This window comes from Equus przewalskii, chromosome 3, assembly GCF_037783145.1.
Source record: "Equus przewalskii isolate Varuska chromosome 3, EquPr2, whole genome shotgun sequence".
NCBI classification, from domain to species: Eukaryota; Metazoa; Chordata; class Mammalia; order Perissodactyla; family Equidae; genus Equus; species Equus przewalskii.
In genome coordinates this window covers 66,212,693-66,234,429 of record NC_091833.1, presented here as the reverse complement: position 1 = coordinate 66,234,429, position 21,737 = coordinate 66,212,693, and the positions used below count along the sequence as shown (strand labels likewise).

The following is a 21,737-nucleotide window of genomic DNA, read 5'->3' as shown; positions in this document are numbered from 1 at the left end:
GTTTATTATGCAATGATCACCATGAGAAGTCTATTTGTCATCTGTCATCATACAAAGTTAATACAATATTATTGACTATATTTCCTATCTGCTTGTTACATCCCCATGACTTATTTTATAACTGAAAGTTTGCACCTCTTAATCCACTTCATCTATTTTACCTGCCCACCAGCCCCCGTGCTCTCTGGAAACCCCCAGTTTGTTTTTTGTATCTAAGAGTCCATTTCTGTTTTGTTTTGTTCATTCATTTTTTGTGTGTGTTTTAGATTCCATGTATTAGTGAGTCATATAGTAATTGTGTTTCTCTGATTTATTTCATGTAGAATAATACACTTTTCCATCCATGTTGTTGGAAATGGCAAGATTTTATTCTTTTTTATGGCTGAATAATATTCATTATATATATAAATACATATCTCACATCTTTATCCATTCATCTATTGATAGACACTATGATTGCTTCCATATTTTGGCTATTGTAAATAATTCTGCAATGAACATAGGAGTGCGTGTATCTTTTCAAGTTAATGTTTTCCTCATTTCAGATGAATATCCAGAAGTGGAATTGCTGGATTGTATGGTACTTCAATTTTTAATTTTTAGGAACCTTCCTACTGTTTTCCATAGTTCTTGCACTAATTTACATTCCCAGCAACAGTGTACGAGGGTTCCCTGTTTTCCACAGCCTCACTGATACTTGTTACTTTTTATCTTTTTGATAGTAGCCATTTGTCTCAGTGTATGGTCATATTATCTTGTGGTTTTGATCCGATCTGTCTGATGATTAGTGATGTTGAGCATCTTTTCAAGCACATTTGGTGGTCTGTATGTCTTCTTTGGAAATATGTCTATTTAGTCCCCCTGCCAGTTTTTCACTTGGGTTTGTTGTTTTTTTTGATCTTAAGTTGTATAAGTTCTTTATATATTTTGAATATTAGTTCCATATCAAATATATGATTTGCCAATATCTTCTCCCATTCAGTAGGTTGCCTTTTGGTTTTGTTGATGGTTTCTTTCACTGTACAAAAGTTTTTTAGTTTGATATAGTCCCATTAATTATTTTTTTCTTTTATTGCTATGGTCTAAGAAAACAGGACTAAAAGTTATTACTAAGACTGATGTCAAAGCATGTACTACCTAAGTTTTCTGCTAGGAGTTTTATGGTTTCAGGTCTTACATTCAAATCTTTAATTCATTTTGAATTTATTTTTGTATATGGAGTATGATAGTGGTCCAGTTTCATGCTTTTGCATGTAGCTGCCCAGTTTTCCCAACAGCATTTATTGAAACAACTGTCTGTTCTTCATTGTATATTCTGGCCTCCTCTTTCATAAATTAAATGACCATATATGAATGAGTTTATTTCTGGGCTCTTTATTTTGTTCCATTGGTCTATGTATCTGCTTTTGTGCTACTCCCATACTTTTTCGATTACTATAGCTATGTAATATTGTTTGGATCAGGGAACGTGATACCTCCAGCTTTGTTCTTCTTTCTCAAGATTGCTTTGGCTATGTCAAGTCATTTGTGATTCCATACAAATTTTAGGATTCTTTGTAGTATTTCTGTGAAAATGCAATTGGCATTTTGATAGGGATTTGTTTTGAAGAACTGGACATATTTGTGTGTGTGTACATATACATTTGGAGAGAATGAAAATTCAGGAACTCCTTAAGAGTATGGGCTCTATATTAATCTAAGCTACAATTGGGAACTTACATCCATTAGCAAAGGCTAAAATGAGAGTGAAAGCAACCAGATGAATCATTTAAAGAGCTATGAGGTAAATAGAATAAGCTAGTGAAACCAAAGTCTCTCTTAAATAGCTCAGTTGTATATTAGGAAGCATGTAGCAGCTGCTATATTTCTAAATCCACATACACTCCCCTGGGATAGGAATTAAACTGGATGAAGGCAACCATCTGGCCATGTCTTTAGGTAAGGAGTGATGCTGAGTCTGGATGCACAGTAAAAGCCAGGCAGCATTAGTGCTCTCATAATTGGAAAGGGAAGGGTGAATCATTTTACACAATTCTAACTATTTACTAGTTTCTTTTGCAAAAATTAAACTACAAAATCTACACCAACATGAAGTTAAAATATTCTGAATATTTTCACAGTAATAGTGATATTGCGAATACACTGCTTAAGGCTATTGTGTCCATATTCAATGTTTGAAACACAATTAAGCTCAATCATTTTCTTTTGGTATAACTTTTGTATTGGAGTAACTAATGTCAATATACCCATAGAGTTTTTTATTTAACTTTTGCTTCTTCTTTGCTTTGGCATGACATATTTCTAACTCTTACACAGGTAGTAAATGCATTGAAAACAAATTTTGATCTGAGAAGCTAAGTTATGAAAGTTTGTTTTGTTATAAGAGGGAGGGATTTTTACATCAAAACTACTTGCTGAAATTAACTGGGGGAGTCCCATCTGTGAGGCATCCCAGCTTTATGCCTGAGACACAACTACTCCCTTTTTTCCTTCTTTTCCATTTTTGCAAACTTCCAGCAACAAAACAGACATTTTGAGATGACAAATACAGCAGTTGCCACACAGGCCAGCAGGAACCCAATCACATCCAAAGAGTGGTACTGGAACCAGTTGAGGTCGTGGGAAGCTGGCCGCAGGTGTTTGGCTCCTTTGTGGCGCATGACAAACTCGATCCAGAAGACTGCTCGATCTAGAGGCTTCATTGGTTGATCGTGTTGAATCCTTGATAATTTCATAGCATTTTCTTTGTATCTGAAGGAGAAACGCAAAGACAGCAGCATTGAAAGGACGTTAATTTGCTTAAGCATATCATTCCCATGAAAAGTCTTTGAAGTGCCATACCTAAGTCTCAAAATCAATCTCATAGCATTGCAGAAGAAGTATATTTTTATTTGAGTCTTCATTGACAGTTTGGATTTTAAATTGCAATATTCTGATGATGAATATTTTAAAAAGAGAAGATCAAGATAAGGTGGGAAAATTAAATCTTTTCTAGCAGGGGAAGTGATAGGAGCCATTCTAAGGACTATAAGTCAGAAGACGAATGCAATTTTAGGATGATGCTCTTGAAGTTTCTAAAGAGGAATTGTGTCACTGAGCTGTGTTCCCACCTCAGCACCTTTGCATTTGTGTCCCCTCTCTCCCTCTTCTCCAGCACTCTTCCCTGCAACACCCCAGGGCTTGCTTCCTACTTCTGATGGAGGCGTTAGCTTCAGTGTCACATCTCAGACATTCTCCTCCTGGCCACCCTAATAGCAGCCCTAGGCATTACTTCTATATTTTTCTTTTTTTTCTATTTAATTTCTAGATTTCTAAATATATTTTGTAAAACATACCTTTAATTTAAGTAAAAAATTCAGAAGAAAAATGCACATATCCTAAGTGGAGAGCTCAAACTTTCACAATCAGCTAGAAAATCATCCTGAAGTGAATACTAAATGTACCTACCATCTACATATTGGTATTGGGTCCAACAAGCTACTAGAAGCTCCCCATTTTCTTGGACTTTTTACTCACTGATCTCTTCTACAAATTAACTATCATTATTTTTTATAACACAGGTTGGTTTTTCTGGGTCGTATACTAGAATCAGATAGGAACATTCATTTTTTTTGTCCTTTCTGTAGCAGTTGTTGAATTTCACTACCGTATAATATCTAATGTCTGACAATACCACAGATTATGTCTTCATGATTATCCATGGACATGTGGATTATTAATATTTTGGCCAGTTCTACTAATGCTGAGGTAAGTATTGTTTTAAATATGTTTTGGTTTACATATTTATACACTCCTTTTGGATAATTCCTAGAAGAGAATTGCTGAGAAGATGGTGCATGAATGATTATGATTTCTTTGTTGATTCTGAATTATTTAGAAATGTATGGCTTAATATTCAAAATTTAGTGATCTTTTTGGTTCTTTTTATATTGCTGTTGATGATTTCAAAGTTAATTCTTGTCTGGCAAGACAATGTCGTCTTTATAATTTGAAAAATTTCAAATACGAAGTCTTACTTTCACCCCAGCATGGATAGTCCATTACATTATTTATTCTATATGCTGTTGAAAAATGTGCTTTCTCCATCGTTATACATATATAAAATAGGTTACTTTTTCAACTTACATTCTTCAAATCTTTTATGTACTTATTTATTTTGTTATCTTTTACTACATTATAGAAAAAAGTCTTTGGAAACGCCATATTATGTCTATAGTTTGGTGTATTTGTGTTTTGATTTTTTACTCTTTATTTATTGCAGTAACTGAGATTTGTAACATTTATAAATTCCAGGTGTACATCATTATATATTTTGATTTCTGTGTAGATTGCATCCTGTTCACCACCCAAAGACTAATTACAATCCATCACCACACACGCGTGCCCAATCGCCCCTTTCCCCTCTGCCCGCTCTCCCCCACCCCGCCCAGTAACCACTCATCCTATCTCTGTTTCTGTGTGGTTGTTCATCATTATTTTATCTTCTTCTTATGAATGAGACCACACATTTTTTGGCTTTTTCCTCTGGACATATTTCACTTAGCATAATGCCCTCAAGGTCCATCCATGTTGTTACAAATGGCCAGATTTTATCATTTCTTATGGCTGATTAGTATTCCATTGTGTATATCTATGACATCTTTTTTATCCATTCATCCCTTTATGGGTACTTAGGTTGCTTCCAAGTCTTGGCTGTTGTGAATAATGCTGCGATGAACATAGGGGTTCATATACCTTTATGCATTTTTGTTTTCATCTTTGGGTAAATACCCAACTGTAGAATAGCTGGATCATATGGTAGATCTATTTTTAATGTTTTGAGGAATCTCCATACTGTTTCCCATAGTGGCTGTACCAGTTTGCACTCCCACCAGTAGAGTATGAGGGTTCCCTTCTCTCCACATCAGCTCCAACACTTATTGTTTCCTGTCTTTCTAATTATAGCCATTCTGATGGAAGTGAGATGATGTCTTATTCTGGTTTTGATTTGCATTTTCCTAGTAATTAGTGATGTCGACTGCCTTTTCATGTGTCCGTTGGCCATCTGTATATCTTCTTTGGGGAAATGTCTGTTGAGATCTTTTGCCCATTTTTTAATTGGGTCCTTAGTTTTTTTTGTTATTGAGATATGTGAGTTCTTTATATATTTTGGATATTAACCCTTTATCAGTTATATGGTTTGCAAACAGCTTCTCCCAGTTGTTAGGTTGCCTTATTGTTTTGTTGATAGTTTCCTTTGCTGCTGTGTAGAAGGTTTTTAACTATGGGAAGCCGTATGGAGTATCATCAGAAAATTAAGGATAGATCTACCATATGATCTAGCTATCCCACTGCTGGGTATTTGTCCAAAGAACTTGAAAACACAAAGACATAAAGATGCTTGCACTCCTATGTTCATTGCAGCATTATACACAATAGCCAAGACATGGAAGCAACCTAGGTGCCCATCAAGGGATGAATGGATAAAGAAGATGTGGTATTTATACATGATGGACTACTACTCAGCCATAAAAAATGACAAAATCCGGCCATTTGTCACCACATGGATGGACCTTGAGGGTATTATGCTGAGTGAAATAAGTCAGAGGGAGAAAGTCAAATGCCATATGATCTCACTCATAAGTAGAAGATAAAAACAATGACGAACAAACAGACAAAGCATTGGAGGTTGGATTGGTGGTTACCATAGCAGAAGCAGGGAAGAGGGAGGGCAAAACGGGTGATTAGGCTCACATGTGAGGGGATGGACTATAATTAGTTTTTGGGTGGTGAGCATGATGTAATCTACACAGAATTCGAAATATATTATGACATACATCCAAAAATAAATTTAAAAAAAAAGGTTTTTAACTGGATGTAGTCCCATTTGTCTATGTTTTCTATTGTTCCCCTTGCCCAGTCACATACGCTACTTGAAAATATGCTGCTAAGACTGATGTCAGAGAGCATACTGCTTATCTTTTCTTCCAGAAGTTTAGTGGTTCCAGGTGTTACATTCAAGTCTTTAATCCTTTTTGAGTTAATTTTTGTGTATGGTATAAGATAGTGGTCTAGGTTCATTCTCTTCCATATAGCTGTCCAGTTTTCCCAGGACCATTTATTGAGGAGACTTTCATTTCTCCATTGCATGTTCTTGGCTCCCTTGTTGAAAATTAGCTGTCTATGTATCTATGGGTTTATCTCTGGGCTCTCAATTCTGTTCCATTGATCTGTGTGTCTGATTTTGTGCCAGTACCATGCCGTTTTGGTTACTATAGCTTTGCAGTATATTTTAAAATCTGGAGTGTGATACCTCTAGCATTGCTCCTTTTTCTCGAGATTCCTTTGGCTATTTTGGGTCTTTTGTTCTTCCATATACATTTTAGGATTCTTTGTTCGATTTCTGTGAAAAATGTTGTTGGAACTTTGATAGGCATTGCATAGAATCTGTAGATTGCTTTAGGAAATATGGATATTTTAACTATGATAATTCTTCTAATCCAAGAGTACAGGATATCTTTCCACTTCTTTGTGAGTCCCTCAATGTCTTTCAACAATGTTTTATAGTTTTCAGTGTACAAATCTTTCGCCTCTTTGGTTAAGATTATTCCTAGATATTTTATTCTATTTGTTGCAATTGTAAATGGGATTGTATTCTGAATTTCTCTTTCTGCTAATTACTTGCTAGTGTATAGAAATGCAACTGATTCTTGTTTGCTGTTTTTGTATCCTACAACTCGACCATATTCATGTATTATTTCTAAAAGTTGTTAGGTGCATTCTTTAGGGTTTTCTATATGTAAAATCATGTCATCTGAAAATAGTGACAGCTCAGTTCTTCCTTTCTGATTTGGATCCATTTTGTTTATTTTCCTTGCCTGATTTCTCTGCCTAAGACTTCCAATAGCATGTTAAATAAGATTGGTGAAAGTGGGCATCCTTGTTTGGTTCTTGTTCTTAGAGGGATAGCTTTCAGCTTTTCTCCATTGGGAATGATAGTAGTTGTGCATTTGTCATATGTGGCCTTTATTGTTTTGAGGTACTTTCCTTCTATACCCATTTTATTGAGAGGTTTTATCACAAATGGATGCTGCATCTTGATAAATACTTTCGCTGCCTCTATTGAGATGATTGTGTGATTTTTATTCCTCCTTATGTAATGTGGTGCACCATGTTGATTGATTTGTGGATGATGAAGCATCCCTGCACCCTGGAATAAATACCACTTGACCATGGTGTATAATCTTCTTAATGTATTCTTGGATTCAATTTCATAGCATTTTATTGAAGATGTTTGCATCGAGCTTCATCAGTGATATGGGCCTGTAATTTTCCTTTTTGTGTTGTCCTAGTCTGGTTTTGGTATCAGGATAACGTTGGCTTCATAGAATGAGTTAGGAAGCCTCCCCTCCTCTTCAACTTTTAGAAAGTTTGGGAAGGTAGGTATTAAGTCTTCTTTGAATATCTGGTAGAATTCTCCAGGGAGGCCGTCTGGTCCTGGACATTTATTTTTTGGGAGGTTTTTGGTTACTGTTTGATCTGCTTACTGGTGATTATCTATTCAAATTCTCTATTTCTTCTTGGCTCTGTTTTGGAAGGTTGTATGATTCCAAGAATTATCCATTAATTCTGGATTATGCAATTTGTTGGCATATAGCTGTTTGTAATATTCTCTCATAATCTTTTGTGTGTCTGAGGTGTCTGTTGTAATTTCTCCTCTTAATTTATGATTTTATTTATTTGAGCCCTCTCTGTATTTTTCTTGGTAATTCGAGCTAAAGGTTTGTCAATTTTCTTTATATTTTCAAACAAACAGCTCTTAGTTTCATTCATTTTTTCTATTATTTTTTAGTCCTTATTTCATTTATTTCTGCTTTGGTCTTTATTATTTCCATCCTTCTACTGATTTGAGTCTTTGTTTGTTGTTACTTTTCCAGTTCCTTTAGGTCTAGTGTTAGATTGTTTATTTCGGATTTTTCTTGTTTGTTGTGGTAGTCCTGTATTGCTATCAACTTCCCTCTTAGAATCACCTTTGCTGTATCCTATAGATTTTTGTATGTTGTAATTTCATCCTCGTTCGCCTCCAGGTATTTTTTGATTTCTCCTTTGTTTTCTTCATTGACCCAATCGTTGTTGAGTCACATCTTGTTTAATCTCCACATATTTGTGGTTTTTCTGATTTTCTTCCTGTAGTTGATCTCCGGTTTTATACCTTTGTCATCTGAAAAGATGTTGGGTATTATTTCAAGCTTCGTAAATTTATTGAGACTTGTTTTGTGGCCTAATATGTAATCAATCCTCTAGAATGTTCATGTGCATTTGGAAGGAATATGTATTCTATGGCTTTTGGATTTAATGTCCTATATATATCTACTCAGTCTATCTGGTCTAATCTGTCATTTAAGGCCAATATTTCTTTATTGATTTTCTGTTTGGGTGACCTATCCATTTGTGTCACTGGAGTGATAAAGTCCCCTAAGATTATTGTGTTGCTGTCTATTTCTCCTTTTATGTCTGTTAACAATTGCTTTATATATTTAGGTGCTCCTGGGTTGGATGTATAGATATTTACAAGTGTTATATGCTCTTCTTAGATTGTTCTCTTTATCATTATGTGGTGCCCTTCTTTGTCTCATTACAGTTTTTGTTTTAAAGTCTAGTTTGTCTGATGTAAGTATTGCTACCCCAGCTTTCTTTTCATTGTCTTTTTCTGGAGTATCTTTTTCCATCCCTTCACTTGAAGTTTATGAGTATCTTTAGGTTTGAAGTATGTCTCTTGTATGCAGCATACATATGAGTCTTGTTTTTTTATCCACTTGGCCACTCTATGCTTTTTGATTGCAGTATTTATTCCATTGACATTTAAAGTATCTATGGATAGGTATGTACTTATTGCCATTTTGTTACTTTTCTTCTGAGTGTTTTAGTAGATCTTCTTTGTTCCTCTCTTCTTCTCTTGACTCTTCCCTTGTGGGTTCATGGCTTTCTTTAGTATTATGGTTGAGTTACTTTCTCTTAATTATTTGTGTATTCATTATGGATTTCTGCTTTGTGATTACCATGAAGTTCATTTATAATAATCTACGTATATAGCAATCTATATTAAGTTGATGGTCTCTTCAGTTTGACCTCTTTCTAAAAGCTCTACTCCCTTACTTATCTCCTCCCACATTTTATGTTTTGGATATAGTATCTAACCTCTTATTTTACATATGTGTGTCCATTGCCCTCTTCTCATTGAAATAGGTAATTTTAGACCTTTAATCTTTTGACTTTCATATTACCTTCTTAGGGAGTTGATCTGCTACCTTTACTGTATATTTCCCTTTATCAGTGATTTTATTGCCTTTTTTCTTTTAATTTTCTCATTTATATTTGTGACTTTCTCTTTCCCACTTAAATAAGTGCCTTTATCCTTTCTTGTCAGACTTATTTCTTGGTGATAATCTCCTTTAATATTTACTCCTCTGTGAAAACCTTTCTCTCTCCTTCCATTCTGAATGATAACCTGGCCAGGTAGGGTATTCTTGACTGTAGGTTTTCTCTTTTCAGGACTTTAAATACAGCATGTCACTCCCTTCTAGCCTCTAAGATTTCTGCTGAGAAGTCAGCTGACAGCGTTAAGGGGTTTCCTTTGTATGTCACTTGTTGCCTGTCTCTTGTGACTTTTACAATTCCCTCTCTATATATAATTCTTGACATTTTAATTATAATGTGTGTTTGTGTGGGCCTCTTTTTGTTTTTCTTATTTGGTTCTCCCTGTTCTTCCTTTACTTGGATGTCTGATTCCTTCCTTAGGTTAGTTAAGTTTTCAGCTATTATTTCTTCAAATAGATTCTCTGTCACTTTGTCTCTCTCTTCTCCTTCTGGGACACCTAAAATATGAATGTTACTGCACTTGATGTTGTCCCAGAGTTCCCTTAGGCTGTTCTAACCGTTTTTAGTTCTTTTATCTTTTATCTCTTCAGCTTGGTTGATTTTCTCTAGTCTTTCATCCAGCTCGCTGATCCATTCTTCTGTATCATCTACTGTGCTATTGAGATCCTCTAGTGAATTTTTCATTTCTAGTATTGTAGTCTTCATTTCTGATTGGTTCTATTTTACATTTTCCAGTCCTTTGCTGTTGATCTCACTGTATGCATTCATTCTTCTCCCAAGATCAGTGAGCATCTTTATGACATTTTGTTTGAACTCTTTGTCAGGCAGATTGTTTATTTCTGTTTCATTTGGTTCTTTTCCTGGAGTTTTGTCCTCTTCCCTTGCTTGGAATCTATTCCTTTGCCGCCTTCTTTTGCCTCCTTCTCTGTGCTTTTAGCTATGTATTAGGTGGGTCACTTACGTCCCCAGATCTTGGAGATGACCCCATGCCAGAGATACCTTTGAACCTCCAGCAGTGTGCTTGCCTCTCATCACCAGTTCCAAATGTTCCAGGAGTGGCCTCTGTGTGGGCTACATGTGTCCATCTGTTGTGGCAGTGTTGTTCTTGCTGCACATGCCCAGGGAGTCTAGATTATACCTGTGACCATCTGGTTGGAGTGCTAAGCTGCATCTGGCTGCTATAGACCCTTCAGTAAGTTTATCATGTTTTGGGAGCCTCAGCACAGTTTGCTGAAAGTCTAATGGCATATTCCTGTTGCAATTTTTCTGTTAAGTGACTAGGCCCTCAGCATGTCTGGTTGTGAGGCTCGGGGTCTTACAATTGCTCTAGGCCTCCCACCTGCAAGGCTATCGTCAGTTCTCTTGGGATTGCAGCTTAGTGGGGCTTCCCACAGGCATGGGTGTGCCCAGTTGTTTCAGGCAGTGAAAGGTGAGGCAGATCATCTATCTGGCTTTTTCACAAGCACAGCTCTTCTGCTGTCAATAAGTCCCACAGCCCACAGGTCTGCACCCACTTTCATCACAGACCTGGCCCTTGGAAACTTCTTGAATCCCTGGAACTGACCCAGTAGCACCAGGGTAGAGGCCTCCACACACTTCACCATCACCCTACACTGGCTCTTCCCACATGCCCTGTACCACAGAGGCAGACCCACTCACTGGTCTGCAGAGGATCCAGGCACCCAGTCAATGCAGGTGGAAAAGTTGCCCAAAGGCTTGCTTTGGGTGGGGCCACTCCCTAGGGAGGGCTGCCAGCACTGTCTGAGATGGATTAAACTTGCCCACTAAGTGGTGGGGCAGACCCTGGGCTAACAGGCCAGAGGAAGAACTCCAATGGCGTCTGCCAGCATCTGTGTCAGCACACCTGTACTAAGACACAATAATGGCTGCTACCAATTTCTCACTTCCTTGAGAGTACTCACATCTCACTGAGATGCACCCAGAGCCTATAAGCTGAGTGTCTTTTCACCAAAGGATTGTTCACCTTTTTTTCTTGTGATTTATGTTGCTTTCCCCAGTGGGTGAATTTGTGCATGGGCCCTTTAAGACTTGGCTTTTTTCTGCTTATGTATGATAGCTTTCCTAGGGCTGTTCTTCCTTGAAGTTAATAGCCAGCAAAGCCAGACAGTATGAGACTTGTCTCAGATGTGCTGAGTCTGAAGGATGCTTATAGTGGCAACACTCCCCTACTCAGGTCCTCTGTTCCTCCAAGGAAGGGTGCATAACGTATGATTGTTCCAGGCCAGCTTGCTGTGAAACTCCATGACTTGCAAAGGTGTTTTTTCTCTCCAGACAGGAATTTCTGCTTCTTCTGCCTTAATCGGTACTTTCCTTGGTTGCAGCCATTATTTTTACCCAGTTTTCAGTTCTCGCTTGTGGGTAATTGTTCCAAAATAGTTATAACTTGTTTGTGTTTGTGGGAGGGAGTTGAGTTCAGAGTCTGCCTATGCCACCATCTTGATACTCTCCCGATCTGTTTTATCTTTTTGTCTACTTTTACTTTGTTTATTTGGAGGATTTATTAGTAGGTGTTTCTAATTAATCATTTGTACTGTTTTGAAGGATTAACCTATTTAACATTATGAAGTGTTTATTTTTATTTTAGCAGCGTTTCTGTTCTACTGTTTCTGATATTAGTATAGCTTTACATCCTTCCATAGTTATTGTTGAAAAATATCTTTTATTACCTTTGTGCTTACAATTTTCTTGTACTCTTCTATTTTAGCATGTCTTGTAAATATGATATGAAGTCAGTTTTTAAAGTCCATTCTCACAATCTTTGTCTTTAAATGATTTAGTCTGTTTAGATTTACTGTAAGTACTGATAACTTTATATATGTTTACACAAAAGCACATATAGCAATATTCCTGATAGCCAAATGAGAAACAACGAAAATAGCCATGAACTGATGAGTTGGCAAATAAAATATGCTATGTCCTTATCATAGAATATTACTCAGCAGTACAAAGCTATTACACGGGAGAAAGTCAAAAACATTATCCTATGTGAAAGAAGCCAGTTGCAAAAGACCATATAGTATATGATTCCATGTAAATGAAATGTCCAGAAGGTCTAATCTATAGAGACAGAAAGTTGATTAATGGTTGCTTGGGCAGGGGGGAATAAGAAGTGACTTCTAATGCATGTCACATTTCCTTTAGTGGTGATGAAAATGTCCTAAATGGATATCATTATGATGGTTTCATAACTCTGTAAACACACTACATATATTTGAATTTTATAGTTTTAATGGTGAATTTAAGTATGTAATTGTATCTTATTATAAAATCTGCTAAAATAATAATAATAAAATCCATTTTTGATATAAATAGATTTATAGTTTCAGAAATGTTAACTACTGAATTGAAGCAATTTAGGATATAGCTTGTTCATCATTCTTATCTTCTTGGATATCATATTTTAAGCAGTGTGTCCTTCTTACAATTACCTATGCAACGTTAGACTGTTTGAGGAGAAAATTGTTGTCCCAGTTGGTTACCTATTAAATCTATGGGGTTAAGACACAACTTTGAAATAAATGTCTGGGTGAAAATAAAAGTAGCTTTAAGATTGATTAAATCATTAATAATTTTATAATTAGCCTCTTAAAAAGGGGTGAAACTCATACTCATCATTGGCAAAAAGATCTATCTGTAAATAGTACTTATTAAAAAATAGTGATACTTACGATGGGTCATTAATGACTGTCTTCAATGCATTGAGCAAATCTGTACTTGACATTGTAGTGAAGTCCAGTCTAACAGCTGCTCCCTTGGTCTTCATGTGAACAACATTATCAGGTTGATCCGCAAATAAAGGAATGCCCACCATAGGGATCCCATGGTAGATCGCCTCATAGATGCCATTGGCTCCACCATGAGTTATAAAGGCTTTGGTTTTTGGATGACCTAGGATAGGGTGAATTTCAGCAAACCGTTATGTATAAGTCTTAGAATATAATGAGAGTAGGGCAATATAAGACATTGAAAGAGGCACTTTATTCTAGATAACACATTATTACATACATGAAACTATATTAAAATGTCTTTCAGAGCTCAGAGGAAGCTGAATCTAAAGTTGCTGTAGAGATAATTGAAGGCTACAGATTAGTGTATGCCTTAAGACATGAAAAGTGAATACATGATGGCCAGGTGGACAAAATTGAAACAGAACATGCTGGATAAAAAAAGAATGGGGTGGAAAAAAAGGGGGGGAGTGGATATGTTAGAATGTATTCCCTTAATGAAATAATGAAGTCAGTGAGTCTGATAAGTAGCGTGTCAAGGCAGCAGGAAGTTGATGGTGGTGGTGCAGGAATCAGAGGAAGGAAAGGTTACAGTTATCTTTTCCCCCTACGACTGGGAAATAAATATGAGACAGTTAATTTTTAATTTTGAGCTTTCCAATAATAAATGTTTAATAAACTCGTCTCTTGCTGAACTATTGTTATCTGATTGGAGTAACTCTCATTACAGTTTTTGCTTTCCAGAATCTTACCGAGAAGGTCATTCTGGGGGATCCACTCATAGAGCCGAGTATTTGCCCCTAAGGTATCTGGTTTCTTGCCAACGAATCTCCATATAACCTGTTAGAATAAAGAAAATGCCTTATTCCATGAGTCAAACTTCAAAGTACAGCACGTTAGAATCTAAATAGATTAGGAGGCCTCTAGTTAAATCTATTCATCATGACAGGTGAGGAAATGAGGAGAAGAGATGCTAAGTAATGAGAACCAATAAATCACGGATACAATAGGAATTCTCATGTCTCATGTACTTATTTTATATTCAATCAAATGTGATTGCATCATGATGTTTCACACTTGGACTAGACAAATCAGATTTTTAATGACGAATTCAAGCACATAAATTTTTTTTAGGCGGTTCTTTTAATTCTAGTACAAAAAAAGGGCAAATTATGAATGATCTACTAATTTAACTATTATATTAGCTCTCAGCTGCCAAATTTAATATTAGTTGGCTTATTACTTTTTGAGTGTTGGGAGAAGCGATTTACTTATATTCACTTGTCCTATAAGTTATATCATTAGAGTTTCACATTTTGATTTACCTAATGGGAAACGTGTGCATTCAGCTATTTGTGAGAAAAATAATTCTGATTATTAACTATTTATTTTTAATAACAAATAATTTATACTTGCTAAGTACGTTAAAGTTTACTAATTGTTAATCCCACTACTTCCAAGAAAAATTTCAAGTAGTAATTTTTTACATGAATCCAGAGTATTATCACTATTGCTAGGTTTGAAAATTCTTTACATGTTGAAAAGAAGAGCCTCTTAGTACTTCACATATAAGAGTATTGCTGTTGAAAAAAATTGAATATCATGATGGTGCTAAATTTTACTCAACTGACTGTTAACACTTTCAGGATGCATTCCAACCTTGACAGTATTGATCAATATGGTTTCTTATAGCCAAGCCATTTCCAAGCCCAGTACCAAAATTAGTTGCAGATTTTGCAATTCCTCAGCAACCCTCATAAGCCAGATTTTAAATTACCAGTGGTTAACATCTATTTGCTATGTGAGTCTTAAAGCAACTTCAGTTCTCATCAAATTAGCATAGATGATAAGCAGAAAGCTGTATCAGTTAGGAAACTAAAAAGTAGTTCACAAATATACAGAGACTCCAGGTATATTCTATATATTAGAAATAATTTACTGCCATATTTTATGGAGAAGTAAACATTTGAAACTTTCTTATGCTAGCCTGGCTTCTAATTGACTCCTTTTAAGATTCCCTTCTCCTTCTTCAACTGAGAGGAGTTATTATTCAAATGGGTTAGAAGCAGAGTCCTTGCAGATCCATATTTTGTAAAACACAGGACCGCCTTAAGGGCTGACCCACCTCCACAATTTCTTTTCTTTCCCTGTTCCAATTTTAGCAAGGACCTGATGCATGAGGACAGGTTTTTCTCTTGTTTTCCAGTTGTTTTTTCTCTCTCTGTAAATGTTTGTGGCTAGATAGGAACCTGGATGCAGCTTGGTGAGCCTCGGCCATCCTTTCTTTGTATAGCTCCCTGAACAGCACATTGAATAGGCCTTTTCTGAAATTGAAGGGAAGTAAATGAGGCCTGGATTACCTGGCAAGCCTACATTTCAGGATACCTTTCAGACTGTTATCATTTCTTGTTTAATGTTACTGTTAAAATGTACCTCCTTTTTTTCTTTCTTTCTTTCTTTTTTTGCTGAGGAAGATTAACTCTGAGCTAACATCTGTGCCAATCTTCATCTATTTTGTATGTGGGTCACCACCACAGCATGGCTGATGAGTGGTGTATGCCTATGCCTGGGATCTAAATCCGTAGACCCAGGCTACTGAGGCTGGTCACTCTGAACTTAACCATTACACCATGGAGCCAGCCCCTGACTTCTGTCTGAGAACATCTTTAGCATGTACAGTGCCCTCAGGAATCTTTCAAGGAAAAGGAGCAAATGACAGAGCAGAATTTGATGATATGTGTACCTGCCCACAATATCATTATAATACCCAAACTTCATGCTGCATCTGTTAAATATATTTAATCTGATCCAAATGTTAATGCCAAAATTATTGTCAATAAAAACACCCTCTGCACTGTTCACACCTGCCATGTATACTTTTGCTTTTATACTCATTTTTGAGATAAATTGGATCTATCATAATGCAGTGTAGTTTACCTTTCCTGTAGGAAATTTCTGTAATCACACCCTTTTCAAAATATGACAGATAAATTAAATAGCTGTCCAGTATAAGGTACTTCATCTAACCTTTTGTGGAATCTGGGCAAGGGCTGATGCAATCACATTGGCTCTTTCTTCTGTCATGTTGCTGATTATTGACCCCAGACTAAATACCACAATACCATTGTCTCCAGAGCTCTGGGCAAACTCTTCCACTTCCTGTGAAGAAATAACTTATTCCATCACAAAAGAACATCACCATAGCAAACAGTAGTGAAAGGATTGCTGCAAACAAATATGGAGAGAAAATCATCTACTATCAGGAATTACTAGTGCAGTCCCTGATTATTTTTAATTGTGGTAAAACATATGTCACGTAAAATTTACCATGTTTACAATTCCTATGTGTATAGTTCAGTAGTATGTACCTTCTCATTGTTGTACAACCAATCTTCAGAACTTTTCACCTTTCAAATTGAAACTGTACACATTATACAATAATTCCGTGGCAACTGTCATTCTACTTTCTGCTTCTATGAATCTGACTAGTCTAGATAATTTATATAAGTGAATCATATGGTATCTGTCATTTTGTGAATGTCCCGTATCACTTAGAATAATGCCATTAAGGTTCACTCATGTTGTAGTGTGTGTTAGAATTTCCTTCAATTTTAAGGCTGAGTAATATTCCATTGTGTGTAAATTCCACATTTTGTTTATTAATTCATCTATTGATGGACACTTGGGTTGCTTCTGCATTTTGACTCTTGTGAATAGTGCTGCTATGCAGATGGCTGTGTATATATCTCAGTGAGATCCTAATGTCAATTGCATTTGATAAATACCCAGAAGTGGAACTGATGGACCTTATGGCAATTGTATTTTTAATTTTTTGAGGAACCTCCATTCTGTTTTCCTCAGTGACTGTGTATAACAGATGTAATCCCTCAGTTCCTTTGGAATGATACAATTGATACGAGATTAATTTCCTTTATTACGTGTATTTGTACAAATTTATGTGTGTGTAAGAAAGAAGTGAAATAGCCAATATACAGCAGTGCAGACAATATTATGCCTAGTCTCTTCATTTACACTGTCATTAATTACTAATATAGACTCTTCGAAGGAGGCCATACAGCGACATCTTGACTCACCTTTGATTCTTTATTGTTATAGTTCTACTAAATCATTTGTGTTTATACCACACGGGTTTTCTGGAGAATTATTTTAGTTTAATCATTAGTATTTACTTCCTCTGACTATGAGCACTATGAAAATCTTCTATGATTGTGATGACTTTATATCTTTTTCCTCTCAGCTCTATAATAATTCACCTAAACTTCATGGGTATTTCCCGAGTTCCCCCTAAATCACTCTTTAAAGGCTGGAGAATTGCTGATGAGTAATCTCAGACTCATCAGAAAAATCAGTCTGATATTACTGTTTGGATTTTCCATGAAATAGCCCTAAGATTCCTATTTATAATCCAGAAATATTCATGTATATTACTTATTTGAGTGACCGTATTTCTGGTTTGTTTATGTATGACACCTTTGGCCCTGAAATAATATTGTAAACAGGATGTCCTAGTAGAATGTGCTATGTGTAACTGGCTGGGAGGGGCCCTCGTTATCACCTCCCAGAGTTCTCCAGGGAGCAGTTGTCCCACAGTGGGAGAGGTACAGCAGGCTTTCTGCAGCAGAGAGCTGATAACCCTCTTGCCAGGAATTGTTTCAGAATTATTCTGACTTGTATTCCCACATTCTTGCCAATTTAGAATCAATTTATTACTCTCAGTCCTGGAATAATTCCTTATGGCTCAGTATACTCTCATTCCAAGAAAAACAAATGTAGAAGAGCCAAAAATTTCCCGTATATGTTGTCAAAACTTCATACTCATCCTTTTTTTTGGTTCAGTCCTTGTAGTTTTAAATTCATTATTAGTTCTTTTCTCTCCAGAAATTAATGAAGTAACCTTTCCAATACAAACAGTATACTTTCGGATTCTAATCATTGTTCTATGATGCCCACTGGATATTCTTTAGCATTGTGGTCTTTCCTTGTTATAATACTTTACAGAGTTTTTATTACATACTTATATTCTAGTTTCCAAGTAGAATGTATGGTATGTATGGGGGAAGATTGTGTCTCTGCTGCTTCTTTGCATACCAGCAGATAGCTCTGGAACGTGCTAATCACTTTAAGAACATTCTTTGAGGGCCAGACCTGGTGGCCTAGTGGTTAAGTTCGGCACACTCCGCTTTGGTGGCCTGGTCTTGGTTCCCGGGTGCAGACCTAGACAACTTGTCTGTGAGTGGCCATGCTGTGGCAGCAAATGACACGCAAACAGAGGATGCTGAGCAGCAGATGTTAGCTAGGGCAAATCGTCGTGGACCAGAAAAAAAAAAAAACAAGAATATTTTTGAAAGAGTGACTGATACCTTTTAATGTGGTGAGTAATGAGGCCTTAATTTGACTGACCCTATTCCCAAAGTCTTTCAGGTATTACTTTATTCTGCAATGATGATGAAATTCGGTGTCTTGTAATGGTATTGAAATATATGAGTTTCTAATTGGTAGGTCAGTTTACACAGCTTCCCATATCTTTCACTGTAATCACACATTCTAAATAAAGAACACAGAATCAATTCTAATGAAAATGCAAAGTAAACCAACCACACAGACAGGAATAGGTCACCTTAGGCAGGGGTTTGGCAGGTTTGCAGTGATATCCTCCAATAAATTGAAAATGTGGTAAGAATGGGCGAGGAAATTCAAAATCCCAATAGTTTCGAACAAGCCACACATCAGCTTTCCTCATTAACTCAAGTAACGTAGTAGGTCTTCCTGAAGGAAAAAAAGCAAATGAAAGGGGCTGGCCCCGTGGCCGAGTGGTTAAGTTCGCGCCCTCCGCTGCAGGCGGCCCAGTGTTTTGTTAGTTCGAATCCTGGGCGCGGACATGGCACTGCTCATCAGACCACGCTGAGGCAGCGTCCCACATGCCACAACTAGAAGAACCCACAACGAAGAATACACAACTATGTACCGGGGGGCTTTGGGGAGAAAAAGGAAAAAATAAAATCTTTAAAAAAAAAAAAAAGCAAATGAAAGGAAATGAGAGTTTTCTAAAGTGAATATACCCGGTCATTTTCTGAAAAGAGCTTAAAATGATATAGCCAAAGATGTTGAAACGTGTCTGTGGTTTCGCAATACAATTATGCATGTGTATATATATATAATATGCATGTTTTATATATGTTATATATATATATATATATATATATATATATATGACAAAGCATGAGACTTTCATCTCTAAGATCACATCAGTGCATTCCCAATCATAAACAATTATTAAACCTAAGCCACTAAAAAATTAAACTTGCGTTTGCTTTTCTGTAAAGCTGCAAAAGTAATTAATGCAAATGTAAACAATGATTTCAACTGCTCCATCAATTCTCCCTACCATACCCACGGACACTTGTTTCCCTGAAGCACTCCCTCCAGTTTTACAATTTAGAAAGCTATTCCCTTGATCCTAGATTTTCCAAGTAAACTAAGGCTTAGAAAGTATGGCCACACTGGTATTTGGTTCATATAAGGAGCTTAATAAATTTTGCATATCAAATAAATGTCTTTGCAAAAAATAGCTGGAAAGTTTTCATAAAGTATGGAAATAGGTGTGCTCACCCTTAATTGTGGCTCATTTTATCTGTAAAGTAGAGACATTGTTTTTAGAAAGTATGGCTTGTAACTTGTATATCTACCTTTTGACAAAATTTTAGGCCTTTAAAACATGTTTTATAAGTACTCAGTGAAGGAATGTGTAATCATTAAAAATTTTAATTATGTGTTCACGTGTTTGTGATAGAGCAATTGTGAAGGACTCCTTCAGGTAATACTCCTTCAGGTGATACGGCAAAATAGTTTATTTTTTAAATGAAACAAAACTAAATAAGGGGAAACAATTACCTCACGGCGCCATACACTGTTGTGCTAGAAATATGTTACTCATCAATCTTATGTCTTTTTTGATCAAGATATTTAGTGAAATTTCTAATGATTTTTATTGAAGATGAAATAAATTATAGTAAAATTGATGTGTAGGATGATTAGGCAGAGCACAGAGTATTTTTAGGGCAGTGAAACTACACTTATGATATTTTAATGGTGGACATGTGACGTTATAATTTTGTCCAAACTCAAAGAACGTACAACACTAAAATAGAACCCTAATATAAAATATGGGCTTTAGATGATAATGGTGTGTCAATATCATTTCGTCAACTGTAACACATCTATTTCGCTTGTGGGGAATGTTGATAATAGGGGATGGATGCATGTGAGGGGGCAAGGCGTAAGGAAAATCTCTACTCAATATTGCTGAGGACCTAAAACTCTTCTATGAAATAAAGCCTATTACAAGCAAACAAATAAACAAGAAAGGATATGTGAGTGCTTAACAAACTCCTGAGTGCTTTAACTTTTAATTTATGATTTCCTGGAGGGTCTTGTAGTAGTAATGGACCACAGCATTCTAACTAACCCTATAATTTAAGTGTTTCCATAATATTTGTGAGTTTGGGAGATAATTTTGTATTTTTCTTTCAACATTTCACTTATAAAAGACAAATTCCTCTGACTTTATACAAACTCACCTTCCAAGGCACTCGGAAAATAGGACTTCAAACCATCACCCAAACACATGACTTACCTAGTACTTCACTGTAAAACTGATCCCACTGCTTCTCATTAAATGTTTGGAGCCAAAAGTCAAAATAAAGCACATATAACATATTTTTTACCCTCTCCATGAATGTCATCTGATCACTTAATTCTGACATAACAACAGGTACATAAGACGGTGGGAATGGAAGTCCTCCACTATACTTTTCAACTTTATGGCCTGGAACGAAGCGGAGACTGTACACGAAAGGTATTTTCAGTAGCTCAGCAAACAGCTCACCACACGGTCCAACAGCATCTGCGAGAATGAGATCAAACTTTGACTCTTGTAATTTTCTTATAAGTTTCTTGTTCAAAACTGCATCTTTACAGAGCTTTTGAAAATAATCAGAAACTTCCTGAAGGACTTCTTGCCGTCGTGAAAACTGTGTCCAAAACGGTTCTTTTATCAGATATGTCCAATCGTTGGTTATTTTTCTGACAATATCCTCAAATTCTTGTCTTGTTGAAGATGCAGGATAAATCTCAAATTTAATAGCAGATGGTTTGTTGGGATCAACAAGAACGGAAGTTGATGATGTCAGAACACTCACTTCATGACCTCTCTGGACAAGTTCATCCAGGATTTTCTTCATATTGATCCAATGGCTGTAGTCTGTGGGCCACACCAGCACCTTTCCGGCACTCCCAGGGCTAACATTACAACTCAGCTGTAGCAGCAGCAGAAGTGAAATCCATTTCAGAGACATGTTGGTGGAATGCAATGGTTCCTTTCAAATTGATGATCCCTTGTACCATTGCTCAGGCTTATATTCAAGGAGAAATCAATCAGGAAGTTAAACTATAACTCCTACAGCTCAAAGTATATAGATGACCTGGACAGTCAGAGCATTTGGATAGCAAGTGGAAAAGCAAAAAGTAGATGACTTTGTTTGTATACATGTGTTTAATATCTGTTTTAATTTAAAAGTACTGTTGTCTGCTAAGCGGTGATACCCTTGTATGTGT

At 36.3% G+C, this 21,737-nt stretch overlaps 1 protein-coding gene across 1 annotated transcript; it reads right to left on the bottom strand.

Moving 5' to 3' along the window:
- Nucleotides 1-2,198: 2,198 nt before the first annotated feature.
- LOC103557635 (UDP-glucuronosyltransferase 2B4-like) lies at nt 2,199-21,518 on the bottom strand. Its single transcript, XM_008530254.2, has 6 exons — nt 20,758-21,518; nt 18,742-18,890; nt 16,131-16,262; nt 13,856-13,943; nt 13,047-13,266; nt 2,199-2,751 (listed from the first exon to the last, which is right to left on the bottom strand). Exons 1-6 carry the CDS (start codon nt 21,476-21,478, stop codon nt 2,475-2,477), a joined length of 1,587 nt encoding a protein of 528 aa, XP_008528476.1. The 5' UTR covers nt 21,479-21,518; the 3' UTR covers nt 2,199-2,474.
- Between the last annotated feature and the right edge of the window lie 219 nt (nt 21,519-21,737).